This window comes from Corythoichthys intestinalis, chromosome 14, assembly GCF_030265065.1.
Source record: "Corythoichthys intestinalis isolate RoL2023-P3 chromosome 14, ASM3026506v1, whole genome shotgun sequence".
Lineage (NCBI taxonomy): Eukaryota > Metazoa > Chordata > Actinopteri > Syngnathiformes > Syngnathidae > Corythoichthys > Corythoichthys intestinalis.
The window spans coordinates 53,105,879-53,124,358 of NC_080408.1; the positions used below are offsets into that span (position 1 = coordinate 53,105,879).

The 18,480-nt window shown below is 44.7% G+C and overlaps 1 protein-coding gene across 1 annotated transcript in view; it reads left to right on the forward strand.

The window, feature by feature from the left end:
* Window positions 1-18,480, forward strand: part of LOC130929732 (dynamin-3-like) — a 161,687-nt gene that overhangs the window by 81,025 nt on the left and 62,182 nt on the right. The window contains exon 10 of the mRNA XM_057857156.1: window positions 14,070-14,137. Coding sequence (XP_057713139.1) covers window positions 14,070-14,137 — 68 coding nt within the window. The remainder of the gene's footprint in view (window positions 1-14,069; window positions 14,138-18,480) is intronic.

Sequence of the window (18,480 nt, forward strand, 5' to 3'; positions counted from 1 at the left end):
CCCAGCACAATGAAATATATATTGAATTAAGCTAAAGGCTTATGTGTCATATTAAAAATATCACAACCTACTATGCAATGAAATATATAAAATAAAAAATGCACGCCATGATCATAAATAGCTGAAAATCAACCCAATTGCTACCACACCCTCCTAAATGTGAATCATGGCAAAAATGGAATAAGACAAAAAAATTACAGGGTGATCAAAAATATAATGTGCCAAAATCATAAGGTGATACTTAAAAAATGAAAGACATCACAAAAGAAGTGATGGACACGTGTTGAAGATAACTTCCAAGTTTTATTTCATGTTTCACAAGTGCTCAAATGTGAGCACACCCGGCAGCACGGACAAAATCAAGCCACGATGAGAATTCCTCTCAAACGTGTGCATGTCGCAGTTATTGTCTTGATTGCAACTGTTGTTCGATATTTCACATCATCAGTACATGCTGGACGTGTTGGTATGTTAAAGACAAAGTTCGTTATCCATCTTTATGGCACATAACGTATGTTATACACTAAGTGTATGTTCCACCACTTCCAGCAAATATTGATGACATGAAAGATTACATAACAGACGCAATCAACGCGGGAGGGAGGAATTCTCATGTCAACTTGATGTTGTCCATGCTGCTGGTGATGGCCATATTTGAGTACTATGAAAACATGAAATTAAACTTAGTTACTTCCTACATCTGTCCAAGGTAGTTTTTTTTTTTTTTTTTTAAATGTTTTTTTGTTTAATGCTTTAATGTTTTAATGTTTGTCCCGATAAGCTTCTGCTTTTTCCGTCTCCTTTGTCATGTCTGTTCTCATCTTCTTTGGATAAACAAACATACGCGATGATTTCCCTCTTTCTCTTTTCTCTCCTTTCTTTCTTGTGACGTTGATTTTAATGTTGATGATGATGATGATGATGATGACAATGACAATAAATTCAAATTCAAATTCAAAATTCAATTCAATGTTTTTCATTTTTGACATGGCATTTTGATTTTGGCACAGCCTTTTTCAATCACACTGTATATACATAAAAGGTTGGAATCATTCAAGTATGGTACTGTTGGTACACATTTATTTAAACATGGAAGTGTCTCATACTATAAAAATACATATTATTACACATACAAATATTGAAAAACGAATTAAAAAAAAAATAGAAACAAAAGAATAGTAAAACTGTACATGACAACATTACTCCTCAAAATCGCTTTACTCAAAGTCATCATCCCATCCAAGTGTCTTCTGTTTCTTTGGAAACATTCTCACATGCTTGGCACCGATATAAATCAGTACAAGAAAGTTTTGCAGACATACAGGAACATCTTCCCATGTCACAATTGGTTGCCTTTCAACTACAGTTGACTACTTGCAAAACAGTATCAGGGGCAGGATTTTTAGTCATCCATGTCACTGCCAACTGCCCATCCTCAATGTCCCACCCATTCCAAATGGGTGAAGGGGCACACATTTTAACTGTCAGACGTTTCATAATTGCTGCTTGATAGTTTGCTGTCCTGCAATGTTGTTACAGAGCATCAGTTTTTGGGGGAATAGAATGTTCTGGCAAGACTGACGAGGCCATACAGTGTCTGCCGTCCTCAAGATGGAAGCAGAATTATTGCTGGCTGACAGTGGGAGATGGGAACGAGACTAGCATCAGGTGTAGCAAACACAGAAACGTTACCAAACTTTGAAAAGCATTGTCTAATTGAATGAGCAGGGACAATCAGCTTGAGGTCAGAAGTACGTGCGCTATTCTCGAACCTGAACGCACCCAAAGTCTTGGATGACAAATCAACAGAGCAGAGAGTCGACTCGACACGGCTAGTAGTTTCTTCAATTTATTCAGAGTAAATAACGCATCGCTTTTGACCGTCAGTAACGGTAACGGCGTTGTAACGGCGGAAAAAGTAATTAGTTAGATTATCCCGTTAGTGAAAAAATAACGCCGTTACGTAACGGCGTTATTTGTAACAGCGCTACTCCCAACACTGGTCTTGACACTCAGTGATATATGCAACATGGAGTTTTTGGATCGAAACAAAGTAAGTATGTGATTATATCTCGTTAAAGTCATGGCGTCTTTAATTCTGCTCTCGCGTGCTCTCACCTCCAGATAGGGTTTTGCTGTTTAAAAAAAATTTTTTTTTAGAAATGCCCTCCGGTTCACAAATTTTCTTCCCCCAGAAAATTGAGATATTAAGCTTTCCAATGATGTATCACACATGCATATCAGACAATTTTAAAAGTTGGCCAAAATGGGGGTCTTAGAGCGGAACTTAAAGTCAAAAGTGTTTTCTGCCATACACACACATATATATAAATATATAAATATATATATAAATTTTTTAAAAAAATGTCGTCTCGCCCACCTGGGCGGTATGGTCTCTCCTTTCAAGCTCGGGTCGTCTACCAGAGGCCAGGGAGCTTGAGGATCCTGCGCAGCATCTTAGCTGTCCCTAGGATAGCGCTCTTCTGAATGGAGACGTCAGACATTGTTCCTGGTATCTGTTGGAGCCATGCACCCGTCTTGGGGGTTACTGCACCTAGTGTCCCGATCACGACTGGCACCACTCTTGCCTTCACTCCCCACATTTTCTCCAACTCTTCCTTCAACCCTTGATATTTCTCCAGCTTTTCATGTTCTTTTTTCATGATGTTGCTATCGCTCGGGATTGCTACATCTAGCACTACTGCTGTCTTCTGATGTTTATCCACCACCACTGTGTCAGGCTGGTTGGCCATCACCAATTTGTCTGTCTGGATCTGGAAGTCCCACAGGATCTAGGCTCGGTTGTTCTCGACCACCTTCGGAGGTGTCGCCCACCTTGACTCTGGGGTCTCCAGTCCGTACTCGGCACAGATGTTTCTGTACACTACGCCTGCTACCTGGTTATGTCGTTCTATGTATGCCTTGCCTGCTAGCATCTTACACCCTAATGTGATGTGCTGGACTGTCTCAGGGACCTTTTGCATAGCCTGCACCTGGGGTCCTGTCTGGTGTGATATACCCCAGCCTCTATTGCTCTTGTGTTAAGGGCCTGTTCTTGATCTGCCATGATCAGTGCCTCTGTGTTGTCTTTCAGTCCGGCCTTATGTATGTACAGGACTGTCTCAGATAATTAGAATATTGTGATAAAGTTCTTTACTTTCTGTAATGCAATTAAAAAACAAAAATGTCATACATTCTGGATTCATTACACATCAACTGAACTATTTCAAGCCTTTTATTATTTTAATATTGCTGAATTTGGCTTACAGCTTAAGAAAACTCAAAAATCCTATCTCAAAATATTAGAATATCATGAAAAAGTATACAAGTAGGCTATTCAACTAATCACCTGAATCATCTAATTAACTCGAAACACCTGCGAGGGTTTCCTGAGCCTTAAAAACACTCAGCTTGGTTCAGTAAACTAAATCACAAGTATGGGGAAGACTGCTGATCTGACTGCTGTCCAGAGGACCATCATTGATACCCTCCATCAGGAGGGTAAGACACAAAAAGAAATTTCTCAAAGAGCAGGCTGTTCACAGAGTGCAGTTTCAAAGCATATCCACAAAAAGTCTGTTGGAAGGGAAAAATGTGGCCGGAAACGCTGCACAACCAAGAGAGATGACCGCAGCCTTAACAAAATTATGAAGAAGAGCCGCTTCCAGAATTTGGGGGAGCTTCAAAGACAGTGGGCTGAAGCTGGAGTCCAGGTATCAAAAGCCACAGTTCACAGACGTGTCCGGGAAATGGGCTACAATAGCCGTATTCCCATGGTCAAGCCACTTCTGAACTCAAGACAACGGAAGAAGCGTCTGACTTGGGCTATGGAGAAGAAGCACTGGACAGTTGCAGAGTGGTCCAAAGTCCTCTTTTCAGACGAAAGCAAGTTTTGCATTTCATTTGGAAGTCAAGGCGCCAGAGTCTGGAGAAAGGCTGGAGAGGAGCAAAATCCAAGTTGCTTGAAATCCAGTGTGAAGTTCCCACAGTCAGCAATGGTTTGGGTAGCCATGTCAGCTGCTGGTGTTGGTCCACTGTGTTTCATCAAGTCCAGAGTAAATGCAACTGTGTACCAAGAGATTTTAGAGCACTACATGCTTCCATCTGCTGAAAAGCTCTATGGAGATGAGGATTTCATTTTCCAGCATGATCTGGCACCTGCCCACAGTGCCAAAACCACCAGTAACTGGTGCACTGACCATGGCATCACTGTCCTTGATTGGCCTGCTAATTCCCCTGACCTGAACCCCATCGAGAATTTGTGGGGTATAGTTAAGAAGAAGATGAAAGACACCAGACCTACAAATGCAAATGAGCTGAAGGCGGCTATCGAAGCATCCTGGGCATCAATAACACCTCAGCAATGCCACAGGCTGATTGCCTCCATGCCACGCCGGATTGATGCAGTAATCCGAGCAAAAGGATTCCCAACCAAGTACTGAGTGCATCAATGGACATTTTCAAATGTTTGATTTAGTTTTGCTGTTATTAAATTATTTTTTTACTTGGTCTGAGGAAGTATTCTAATTTTTTGATATATGATTTTTGAGGTTTCTTAAGCTGTAAGCCAAAATCAGCAATATTCAAATAATAAAAGGCTTGAAATAGTTCAGTTGATGTGTAATGAATCCAGAATGTATGACATTTTTGTTTTTTTTAATTGCATTACAGAGAGTAAAGAACTGGACTATGTATATATATTATATATATATATATATATATATATATATATATATATATATATATATATATATATATATATATATATATATATATACATACACACACATTTATATACATATATATATATATATATGTATGTATGTATATGTGTGTATATATATATATATATATATATATATATATATATATATATATATTAGAGCAGGGCGGTAAACCGAAAATTTACCGGTACCGAAATTCTTTACGATGACCGACGTCATTTTGACCATGACGGTAATTTCGGTAATTTAATACAACAAGAAAATATAGTCTTTTCATCCCTCTTTGACTCTGTGTTAGTCAGCTATGTTCCTTCCCCTTTAAGAAAGCAGACAGTGTGCTTACGTATGGAGTCACGTGGTTATCAGGAAGCCAAACAAACGAGCCCGGTAGGCTAACGCTAGCGGCTAACGCTACAAGCAAACGTGATGGAGTGTTGCCAAACTTTCACCCGACATTAAATAGACTCTTGGCGGCACCCAGACGGGCTTTCACCCGCTGTCCTCCCTTGTTCTCACGATTTCCAAAGAGGATGCTTTCAATGCTTTCTACTGGTAGCCAAGCCACAGGCTAACGCTAGTAGCTAACGCTAGCGGTTAACGCTACAAATGAACGTGATGGAGTCGGATAGCGGCTCTAAACTTGTCGAAACAGCTGAACTTAATGAGTGGATTGGTCTCGGACTGCATCTAGCAATTATGCTGCGTTCCAGAAACGTGGGATGTCGGACTTTTCCGACCTCCAAGTAGGAAAATATCATTGGAACGCCACTTGAACTGGGAGGTCCAAGTCGCGAAGAAAAAATAAGTACCCCGACTTCCAAGTTGTTTCAATCTGACGTCACTGGACAAAATGGCGCTCATGAAAATGTATTGAATGATAACACAATAATGAAGTAAATCAAGTTTATTTGAGACGCCATGTATTTTTTTCTCATACTGTGAATTATCTTTGCTGTGCTATGTTTTTATATTGATGATCAGCAAAGGATGTAACTAAAAAAAGGCAGTTTACAGGGTGGGCAATAACGCAGCTGTCGTTTTTCCTCTACTATTTGATCGCTTATAGGAAGGCAGGTTCGCTGGAGGTCAAAATGTCTTTGGATGGCCAAAATAAAAAATACCTCGTCGCGATCAGCCAACTTTGTTGCTTACATTTGCTTGGAACGCTTTGAGGTCCCATCCGAGTACCATCTGGTACCATCCGAGTGGGATAAATCCGACTTCCCACTTCTCTGGAATGCAGCATTAGTTTATCACGTTATTGTGTATCTCTTGTCTGTGTGTGATTTCTCTGATAGCTTTTGTGATGGTAAAGCATTCAGCATAAAGTACAATCTAACAGTGAAAATTATAATATCACTGTTTAATGGCCCCAGCTATTTTTCTGTATGTGCTTAATTCTGTGTCATTAGATCAATGCAGCTTTAATGTGTGTATGTATGTATTAAAAAATGCACTGGGAAAAAAAACCTGAAACCTTGCAGTAAACACTTGTGTTGAGTAATTATGTCACAGCAGCCTTTAACAATAAGTTGTCTTTTTGAAGTGTACTGTTCAAGCTGTAAGTAATTTGTGTTACAATGACATGTTTGCACAGGCATATTGATTTTGACAATGTACATTGTTCAAGCCATACAAGCTTTTTTAAATGTTCATACTTGAATCCTTATTGTTTACAATAAATTTTTGTATACTTAATGTTTGGACTGCATGTACAATTGTTAAATATATTAAATTGAAAGCTGGTAAATAAATCAACAAGAAACGGTTAATCTGTATTTCATGCATTGATTCAGATTTTGAAATTATATAACGGTCTGCTTGGGTGAATTTATCGTCATATATATATATATATATATATATATATACAGTGCCTTGCAAAAGTATTCGGCCCTGTTAAGGATCGCGGAAGTGGTGGGGGATCCCAACGCAGACAACAGGGAACGTGAGTGGGGAGATGACAAGTTTATTGAACACACGATGATTACTCAGACGGAAGGAGGAGTTGTTGCAAGTTGAAGCCAACGTGAGATGTCGGCGGCTGTCGGCTTGAGCGGGTCAGAAGATAAGCTGAGGTATCCGACGAGGGGCGCGCTGATCAGGTCCTGGAAGCGAGACAAAGAGGTCATGAGCCGAGAGTCAAAATCAATGTGTACAATAGGGGTGCGGGATACAACTGACTGAGAAGAAAGACAAGTTGATCTGGCGACGTGGTGGTGCGTCCGCTGGGCTTTTAAAGCTGGCTGATTGTAACTGCTCACAGCTGCGGCCACTCCACCCGTCTGACCTGTAATTAGGAAGGAGGGGCAGAGGCCCTAACAGGACCCCCCCTCCCACGGGCGCCACCTGGCGACCGACGGAGAGCATCGGGATGGGCGCGGTGGAAATCCCGGATGAGGGCCCGAGACAGCACCCACCGGGACGGGACCCAGGAGCGTTCCTCAGGACCATAGCCCTCCCAGTCCACGAGGTACTGAAGCCCCCTGCCGCGGCGGCGGACGTCCAACAGCCGCCTCACTTGGTACGCAGGGCCCCCATCGACCGACAGAGGAGGAGGAGGGGGCGGAACAGGGGGGGACAAAGGACACGAGGAAACAGGTTTGACCTGGGAGACGTGGAATGTGGGATGGACGCGGAAATGCCGAGGGAGCCTGAGACGTACGGCTGCCGGGTTCACCACCTTAACAATCTCATATGGGCCCACAAAACGGGGGGTGAGTTTAGCTGTACCCGACTTCACCGGTAGAGACTTTGACGCGAGCCAAACCTTCTGGCCCACAGTGTAGACTGGCGCTGCTGTGCGGCGACGGTTAGACTGGGTGCAGGAATCCTGTGAGGCACGTAGAAGTGCAGTGCGAGCCGTGTTCCAGACCTGGGAGCACCGGTTGACATGAGCCTGGACCGAGGGCACGGCGATGTCCTGTTCCTGTGTGGGGAACAACGGGGGCTGGTAGCCAAGGGAGCAGAGGAACGGGGACATACCGGATGAGGCGTTCGGAAGGGAGTTGTGAGCGTACTCAATCCATGGCAAATGGTCGCTCCAGGAGGCAGGATCGGCCTGCGTGGTGCATCGGAGGGCAGCTTCTAGTTGTTGGTTGGTGCGCTCGCACTGTCCATTTGACTGTGGGTGATAACCGGAGGAAAGACTCACCTCAATGCCCAATGCTGAGCAAAAGGCCTTCCACACCTGGGAGGTGAACTGCGGTCCCCGGTCTGAAACTATATCTGCTGGAATGCCATGCAGACGGAGGATGTTTTGTGTGAGGAGGTCAGCAGTCTCTGAGGCGGTAGGAAGCTTGCGGAGAGGAATGAAGTGGGCTGCTTTGGAAAACCTGTCTACCACTGTGAGGATTACCGTGTTGCCTTTGGACGACGGGAGACCGGTTACAAAGTCCAGGGCGATGTGCGACCAAGGGCGGCTCGGGATGGGTAATGGGCGTAGGAGTCCAGCGCTGGGTCTGGTTGTCGTCTTGCTACGGGCGCAGACAGTGCATGCAAGGACGAACGCTCGGGTGTCCGTTGCCATGGTGGGCCACCAAAACCGCTGGCGTAGCACCGCCAGTGTTCTCCTAATGCCAGGATGACAAAACAAGCGTGAAGAATGCGCCCAGTCCAGTACCTGTGAACGAAGGTCTGGAGGCACAAAGAGGTTTGGCTGGTCCCCCTCACGAGGGTCTGGGTGTGCTCCGTGCGCTTCTTTAACTTTAGCCTCGATTTCCCACTCGACCGAGGCGAGGAAGCAGGTTGGCGGGAGGATAGTCGGAGGTTCTTCTTGGGACTGGTTCTTTTGGAATTGCCGGGACAGGGCGTCTGGTTTTGTGTTCTTGGAACCTGGAATATAGGACAAGGTGAAATTGAACCGGGAAAAATACAAGGCCCACCGTGCTTGACGTGGGTTGAGGCGTTTGGCGGATTTTAGGTACTCTAGGTTTTTATGATCAGTGAGTACGACAAACGGTAATGATGCCCCCTCCAGGTGATGGCGCCATTCCTCCAGGGCCAGCTTCACCGCAAGGAGTTCCCTATCGCCAATGGTGTAATTACGTTCGGCGGGAGACAGCCTACGGGAGAAAAAGGCGCAAGGATGCACCTTGCCGTCGGCCCCGCGCTGGGACAGCACAGCACCAACTCCTACCTCAGAGGCATCCACTTCCACTATGAATTGAAGTGCTGGGTCAGGATTGGCTAACACAGGAGCTGAGGTGAAACGGGTCTTGAGTTCATGAAAAGCCATACTGGCAGAGTGAGACCAGCGGAATGGTGTGGCTGTGGAAGTGAGGGCAGTGAGAGGAGCAGCAATCCGACTGTAGTTACGAATGAACCGACGGTAGTAATTTGCAAAGCCCAAGAAGCGCTGGAGCTGTTTACGGTCTGTGGGAAGAGGCCAATCCTGAACCGCTGAGACCTTAGCTGGGTCCATGCGTAACTGGCCTTTGCCGATTATGTAGCCGAGAAAGGTGGTTTCGGGGACGTGGAATTCGCATTTTTCTGCCTTTACGAAGAGTTTATTCTCGAGTAGACGCTGGAGCACCTGGCGGACATGACGCTCGTGATCGAGTTGGGTGTTAGAGTAGACCAGGATGTCATCTAGGTAGACTACCACAAACTGATTGATCATGTCACCGAGAACATCATTCACAAGGTTCTGGAAGATCGCGGGGGCGTTAGTGAGACCAAATGGCATGACTAGGTATTCGTAGTGACCTAGGGGTGTGTTAAACGCAGTCTTCCACTCATCCCCCTCTCGAATGCGGACAAGATGGTAGGCGCTGCGGAGATCGAGTTTGGAGAATACAGTGGCCCCCTGGAGGGGGGTAAAGGCGGAATCGAGGAGCGGTAGAGGATATTTATTCTTTACAGTGATATCGTTCAGGGATCGGTAATCGATGCAGGGACGTAAGCCGCCATCTTTTTTCGGCACGAAGAAGAACCCCGCACCCACCGGAGAAGAGGACGGCCGTATAACTCCCGTTGCCAGGGATTCCTTGATGTACTGTTCCATCGCCTCCCTCTCAGGTTGAGAGATGGAAAACAGGCGCCCCCTGGGGAGGGCTGCTCCTGGTAGGAGGTCGATAGCGCAGTCGTATGGGCGGTGTGGAGGGAGCGAAGCTGCGTGCTCCTTACTGAAGACCTGTCCGAGATCATGGTAACACTCGGGTACCGCGGAGAGGTCCGGTTGTTCAACTTTCCAGACAGGGCAGGACGGCGTCAGGGAGGATTTGAGACAGTGTGCATGGCAATACGGGCTCCAGGCGGTTATTTTGGGGTGGGACCAGTCAATGGACGGATTGTGTCTCTTCAACCACGGCAGCCCAAGGACGAGGGGGGTTCGAGGGCTCTTGAAAATGAGGAAAGAGCTCACCTCCTGGTGATTACCTGATGTGAGGAGGTTGATGGCTTCCGTCTGATGAGTCACCTGGAACAGGACTCGGCCGTCCAAAGCGGTGGTATGTAAAGGAGCCGAGAGAAGGTGTGTCACAAGCCCCAATTGATGGACCAGTTCCCCATCGATGAAGTTCTCATCTGAGCCACAGTCCACCAAGGCGGTGACTGTGCGTGACTGGCTCTTCCAGGAGAGGGTAGCTGAGAGTTGAAGTCGGCGAGAGGGAATATTATTCATATGGCTCATGAGTCGCCCCTCGACTACTGGTGAGTCAGTTGGTCTTTCCGGGCGTATTGGGCAATCGCGAAGGAAATGTCCCCCAGTTCCACAGTAGATGCATAATCTGCTATTGAATCTTCGCTGACGTTCTCCAGGTGTTAGTCTGGTTCGGCCCAGTTGCATGGGCTCCGGGTTGTCAGCAGGAGGTGCGCCTGCGCGCACACACGCAGTGCTGGGTGCCTGGCCGAGAGGCGGAAACGGCTGAGGGGAAGAGACACGGGCGTGAGGAGGCTCCCGACGCTGTCGCTGGCGTTCCCGAATCCGATTGTCCAATTTGATCGACAGCTCGATCAAACGATCCAGCGAGAGGGAATCATCTTGTGTGGCCAGTTCGTCTTTGAGAGACTCGCTGAGAGCACGCGTAAACACTTCCTGTAGAGCCTGGTCATTAAAACAGCTTTCAGCCGCCAGTGTTCGGAATTCAATGGCAAACTCGGCGACGCTCCGGGCTCCCTGGCGTACCGACATGAGTCGCTTAGCAGCTTCCTTGCCACGAACGGGGTGGTCGAAAACTTTCTTCATTTCCTCGGTGAACTCGACGTAGGAATTACACACGGGGGAATCCTGCTCCCAGACAGAGGAAGCCCATTCCAAAGCTACACCACGAAGGCAGCCTATCAGATAGGCTATTCTCGCCTTTTCATCCCGGTAAGTAGACGGCTGTTGTTCAAATACCAAGCTACATTGCACGAGAAATGCCCGGCAGGTTCCGAGGTCGCCGCTATAGGGAGCCGGGGCGGGAACGAAAGGCTCGCGGAGATCGGCTGTGGCGGGAGGAAAGTTTGACAGGCGTGTGCGTGGTTCGACCGGGCGATCCGGTTGAGGGAGCGGCGTAAGCCGTGCCTGCACTGTTTGGAGTGTGTGCCCGATATTCGTTACCATTTCGTAGAGGTGCTGGATGGCTTGATGGTGTCCGTCCAGCCATGCGGGCGGGAAGCTGGCGTTGTCTGCGGGATCCATTTGGCCAGATCAAACTGTTAAGGATCGCGGAAGTGGTGGGGGATCCCAACGCAGACAACAGGGAACGTGAGTGGGGAGATGACAAGTTTATTGAACACACGATGATTACTCAGACGGAAGGAGGAGTTGTTGCAAGTTGAAGCCAACGTGAGATGTCGGCGGCTGTCGGCTTGAGCGGGTCAGAAGATAAGCTGAGGTATCCGACGAGGGGCGCGCTGATCAGGTCCTGGAAGCGAGACAAAGAGGTCATGAGCCGAGAGTCAAAATCAATGTGTACAATAGGGGTGCGGGATACAACTGACTGAGAAGAAAGACAAGTTGATCTGGCGACGTGGTGGTGCGTCCGCTGGGCTTTTAAAGCTGGCTGATTGTAACTGCTCACAGCTGCGGCCACTCCACCCGTCTGACCTGTAATTAGGAAGGAGGGGCAGAGGCCCTAACAGGCCCCCTTGAATCTTGCAACATTTCGCCACATTTCAGGCTTCAAACATAAAGATATGAAATTTAATTTTTTTGTCAAGAATCAACAACAGGTGGGACACAATCGTGAAGTGGAACGACATTTATTGGATAATTTAAACTTTTTTAACAAATAAAAAACTGAAAAGTGGGGCGTGCAATATTATTCGGCCCCTTTAATTTCAGTGCAGCAAACTCACTCCAGAAGTTCAGTGAAGATCTCTGAATGATCCAATGTTGTCCTAAATGACCGATGATGATAAATAGAATCCACCTGTGTGTAATCAAGTCTCCGTATAAATGCACCTGCTCTGTGATAGTCTCAGGGTTCTGTTTAAAGTGCAGAGAGCATTATGAAAACCAAGGAACACACCAGGCAGGTCCGAGATACTGTTGTGGAGAAGTTTAAAGCCGGATTTGGATACAAAAAGATTTCCCAAGCTTTAAACATCTCAAGGAGCACTGTGCAAGCCATAATATTGAAATGGAAGGAGCATCAGACCACTGCAAATCTACCATGACCCGGCCGTCCTTCCAAACTTTCTTCTCAAACAAGGAGAAAACTGATCAGAGATGCAGCCAAGAGGCCCATGATCATTCTGGATGAACTGCAGAGATCTACAGCTGAGGTGGGAGAGTCTGTCCATAGGACAACAATCAGTCGCACACTGCACAAATCTGGCCTTTATGGAAGAGTGGCAAGAAGAAAGCCATTTCTCAAAGATATCCATAAAAAGTCTTGTTTAAAGTTTGCCACAAGCCACCTGGGAGACACACCAAACATGTGGAAGAAGGTGCTCTGGTCAGATGAAACCAAAATTGAACTTTGTGGCCACAATGCAAAACGATATGTTTGGCGTAAAAGCAACACAGCTCATCACCCTGAACACACCATCCCCACTGTCAAACATGGTGGTGGCAGCATCATGGTTTGGGCCTGCTTTTCTTCAGCAGGGACAGGGAAGATGGTTAAAATTGACGGGAAGATGGATGCAGCCAAATACAGGAACATTCTGGAAGAAAACCTGTTGGTATCTGCACAAGACCTGAGACTGGGACGGAGATTTATCTTCCAACAGGACAATGATCCAAAACATAAAGCCAAATCTACAATGGAATGGTTAAAAAATAAACGTATCCAGGTGTTAGAATGGCCAAGTCAAAGTCCAGACCTGAATCCAATCGAGAATCTGTGGAAAGAGCTGAAGACTGCTGTTCACAAACACTCTCCATCCAACCTCACTGAGCTCGAGCTGTTTTGCAAGGAAGAATGGGCAAGAATGTCAGTCTCTCGATGTGCAAAACTGATAGAAACATACCCCAAGTGACTTGCAGCTGTAATTGGAGCAAAAGGTGGCGCTACAAAGTATTAACGCAAGGGGGCCGAATAATATTGCACGCCCCACTTTTCAGTTTTTTATTTGTTAAAAAAGTTTAAATTATCCAATAAATTTTGTCCCACTTCACGATTGTGTCCCACTTGTTGTTGATTCTTGACAAAAAATTAAAATTTTATATCTTTATGTTCAAAGCCTGAAATGTGGCGAAAGGTTGCAAGGTTCAAGGGGGCCGAATACTTTTGCAAGGCACTGTATATATATACATAGTACATTATATGACTATTATGACTCTAATATTAGGTCTGCAAAGCTAGGAAGTAGTATTACAGGCTTATTATAAGGCTCATAATAAGCTTGCAATTGTAATTTTAAGCATTACTGGCTTGTTATAGGGCTTAAAATGAGCAGGTAATATTACTTTTTTGGCTTATAAGACCAAAGACTTCCTAAAACGAGTTAAATATAACTAGTTTCAAGATCTCTTTTTTCTTGAATGGATGGAAATCTTACCAAAAAAAAAAAAAAAAAAAAAAGCCTTGTTCAATTGGCAGAATTTTTTGGTTTGGACTTGTTATAAGCAAATCGTGACTTATTTTAAACATTTCTTTACTCATTTTAGAAGTAGTATTTTTTCCCAGTGTATTTCCTTCATCTTGGTCTAAAAAAGGTATAACTTACCGACGACCACATCTTTTTTTTTTCCTGGTTTCTTTTAAAGTGGCCAGAAAGTTGCCATTCAAAATGACTTTAGTTTTTTGCAAAATTAAAAAACTGCATGAACATCCTAGTAATTCCATCTTTTTTGCCAGGGGTAGAAATAGGTATACTCCAGCAAGGTTCCTTGTGTACTTAAAACAGGCAGTCTCCTAATGCAACTACTACTTCCTTAAATTTCCAAATTTTCTGTTTGTTTATTTGTTGTAGATGGAGTGTGATGAAAAGGAGATGCGTCGTGAGATCAGTTATGCCATCAAGAACATCCACGGAATCAGGTGAGAGTTTTTTCTTTTGCATCTTGAACAAATCAAATGCAATATGGGTGTACGTGATCTAATTATGGTTATTTGTTAGGTTTTCAAATATTTGATGTACAGTTGTGGTCAAAAGTTTACATACACTTGTGAAGAACATAATGTCATGGCTCTCTTGAGTTTCCAGTTATTTCTACAACTCTGATTTTTCTCCGATAGAGTGATTGGAACAGATACTTCTTTGTCACAAAAAACATTCATGAAGTTTGGTTCTTTTATGACTTTATTATGGGTTAACAGAAAAAGTGATCAAATCTGCTGGGTCAAAAATATACATACATGGATCTGAAAAAGCGAATCATTGACTTGAACAAGTCAGGAAAGTCACTTGGAGCCATTTCAAAGCCGCTGCAGGTCCCAAGAGCAACAGTGCAAACAATTGTTTGTAAGTATAAAGTGCATGGCACTGTTTTGTCACTGTCAGGAAGAAAATGCAAGCTATCACCTGCTGCTGAGAGAAAATTGGTCAGGAGGGTGGAGATTCAACCGAGAATCACCAAAAAGCAGATCTGTCAAGAATTAGAAGCTGCTGGAACACAGGTGTCAGTGTCCACAGTCAAGCGTGTTTTGCATCTCCATGGACTGAGAGACTGCCGTGCAAGAAGGAAGCCCTTGCTCCAAAAACGGCACCTTAAGGCTCGACTGAAGTTTGCTGCTGATCACATGGACAAAGATAAGACCTTCTGGAGGAAAGTTCTGTGGTCAGACAAAACAAAAATCGAGCTGTTTGGCCACAATGCCCTGCAATATGTTTGGAGGAGAAAAGGTGAGGCCTTTAACCCCAAGTACACCATGCCTACCGTCAAGCACGGTGGTGGTAGTATTATGCTGTGGGGCTGTTTTGCTGCCAATGGAACTGGTGCTTTACAGAGAGTAAATGGGATACTGAAGGAGGATTACCTTCAAATTCTTCAAGATAACCTAACGTCATCAGCCCGAAGATTGGGTCTTGGGCGCAGTTGGGTGTTCCAACAGGACAATGCCTCCAAACACACATCAAAAGTGGTAATGGAATGGCTAAATCAGGCTAGAATGAAGGTTTTCGAATGGCCTTCTCAAAGTCCTGACTTAAACCCCATTGAGAACTTGTGGACAATGCTGAAGAAACAAGCCCATGTCAGAAAGCCATCAAACTTAACTGAACTGCACCAATTCTGTCAAGAGGAGTGGTCAAAGATTCAACCAGAAGCTTGCCAGAAGCTTGTTGATGGCTACCAAAAGCGCCTAAATGAAGTGAAAATGGCCAAGGGACATGTTACCAAATATTAGCGCTGCTGGATGTATATTTTTGATCCAGCAGATTTGATCACTTTTTTCTTTTCGCCCATAATAAAGTCATAAAAGAACCAAACTTCATGAATGTTTTTTTTTTGTGACAAAGAAGTATCTGTTCCAATCACTCTATCAGAGAATAATCAGAGTTGTAGAAATAACTGGAAACTCAAGAGAGCCATGACATTATGTTCTTCACAAGTGTATGTAAACTTTTGACCACAACTGTACATTGTTCAAGCTGCATGGCGAAGGTTTGTTTTCGCAGCATTAATACATTTCATTCATCCAGAATTTTTTTTAACCACCAGCAACATCTGTACTGCTTGTCCTCATGAGTGTCACGGGAAGTGCCTATCCCATGTGAACATGGGCAGGAAGTTTGGGAGCAGAAGGGTTGCCAACCCCCTGAAAAAAGGGACACTTCATGCAGTATTTGCTTTGAGGATGTTGATAGAGAAGTAAAGAGAAGGTCAGAAGGAGCTGCGTGGTGTCTTTGTAGACACGGTGCCCCGAGAGGAACTGTGGTTTGAGGAAATCTGGAGTGGCAGAGAGGTAAGTTCAAGTGGTGTAGGACACGTATGAGGACTGTAAGACAGGTGTGAGGTGTGCTATTGGTGTGACGGAGGAGTTCAAAGTGGAGGTAGGACTACATCAGGGATAAGCTCTGAGCCCCTCCTATGCTAATTGACAGGATGACAGATGAGGTTTGACTGGAATCTCCATGGACTGTGATGTTTGCAGATGACATTGTGATCTGTGGTGAGGGCAGGGAACAGGTGGAGGGGAACTAAAAGGTGTGGAGGTTTGCCCTGGAAAGGAGGGAATGAAGGTTATCCGTAGCAAGACGGAGTACCTGTGTGTCAATGAGAGGGACCCAAGTGGTACAGTGGGGCTTAGGGATGCGAACTGATACGATTTTTACGATTCCGATTCCATTATTGATATTGCTTAACGATTTGATTCTTTATCGATTTCCTTATCGATTCTAATTTGGGGAAAAAGAACAGACATTTTGATTGGCATGGAGTTTGTTTAATCAGAAGTCACAACCTTACAAACTCACAATGAGGTCAAAAGAGGCCCAAAGCCTCAGTGTTAACTGTGGCAATATGTGGCAAATACACAAGAATGTGTAACATTTTACTGAAACATTTTTCTAATAGAAATAAAAAAAAATCCTCCTTTTTAAAAGGACATATGAACTGATAGCACTCAAAAATAACAATAAAAAAAAAAGATAACCACTGTCAAATACAACAGAACAGTGTGTAGTGCAAATGTGCAAAATTAACAATTCTTTTGCAGAAAAATAAGCATGTCTGCTTTTTCAGGAAGGATACGTCATCTTTCTGGACTTATGGTGTCTCCAGCAGTGGAGAACACAGAAGTTACGTGATGTAATTTGTGTTGGTTGGAATTGATAAGAGAATTGTGAGATAAATTGCCAAACAATCCCATGGAATTGAAACACACGGATCCGCTTCTCTATAGGAACCGGTTCTCGATTCCCATCCATAGTGAGGCTACAGGGAGAAGAGACCAAGAAGGTGGAGGAGTTTAACAGTCCAGAGCAATGGAGAGAGTGGAAAAGAAGTGAAGAAGCGTGTGCAGGCAGGCTGGAGCGGGTGGAGAAAAGTGTCAGGTGTGATAGAAGAGTCTCAGCTAAAATGAAAGGAAACGTCTATAAAACTGTGGTGAGACCAGCAATGTTGTTTGGTTTGGAGAAGGCACCACTGAGGAAAAGTCAGGAGGCAGAGGTGGTAGAGATGAAGATGCTGAGGTTCTCTTTGTGACCAGGATGGATAGGTCAGGAATGGGCATATCAGAGCAACTGTTAGAGCAGGGGTGGGCAAACCGGTCCTCGAGGGCCGCAGTGGGTCCTGGTCTTTGTTCCAACTGACCCAGCAGAGATAGTATAACCAATGAGGTTTCAGCAGAAATGAGAAGCACCTGACTGCAATCAACTGATTGCACTTCTAAAACAGCTGATTGGTGAAAATGTGTCGTCTTAATGGGTTGCAACAAAAACCCGCACCCACTGCGGCCCTTTGTGGAATAGTTTGCCCACCCCTGTGTTAGAGGAATTGGAGAGAAAGTCAGAGAGGCCAGACTGAGCGTGTCCAGAAGAAAGATATTGGGTATATTGGAAAAAGGATGCTGGATTTAAATATGGCAGGCAGGAGGTCTAGAGGACAACCAAAGAGGAGGTCTACGGATGTAGCTAAAGAGGACATGTGGGTGGTTGGTGTGAGAGCAGAGGATGCAGAGGACAGGGTTAGATCGAGTCAATTGATTCGCTGTGGCGACCCCTAAATGGAAAAGCAGAAAGGGAAAGAAGAAGAAGCACATGGAAAAACAATAATTATCAGCAATGTACTTTTAATACAAAATATACTTGAATTAAATCTGTCCTGCGCAATTCAAAATTGTACAATTTCACGTTTGAGGTCCTTCGCTTTTATGTGTGTGTGTGGGAAGGGGATGTGTGTGTGTGTCTTTTTGGCCGTTTTTATTGAATACTTTTTATTTAAAAAGTAAAAACAAACTTTCAGGTATTTATATTTTTTTGCAACTTTTGTCCGTTCAAAGTACCCTCAGCAAGAACATTTTTACAAATGATTACTTCAAGTATAATGAAATTGACAGAACACAAAAATATAATACAATTTGCGAAAATAGAGTACACAGAGAAGAACGAAATAACAGATGATCATCATTTTAAACAAGCTTTTTACTCTTGATTCACTCAAACCTCTCATCTGCCACGCTCTTATGTTGTCTTCCGTGAGCGACAGTATCTCGACCCAGGGGCGGACTGGTAATCTGTGGCTTCTGGAGGATCACAGAACGGCCGGTGTCCTGGACGGCCGGCGGCAGCCATTCATTATACATCACTGTTTTTATCCCCCCTATCCTCTGATTATCTACAGTTCGCATCCAATCCAACAGGTGGCAGCAATGCGCCTGGTTGTTCACCGCCAATCTGATAGAAGAATGAAGAAAGCACAGAGTAGCCTTCATTGGTTCCT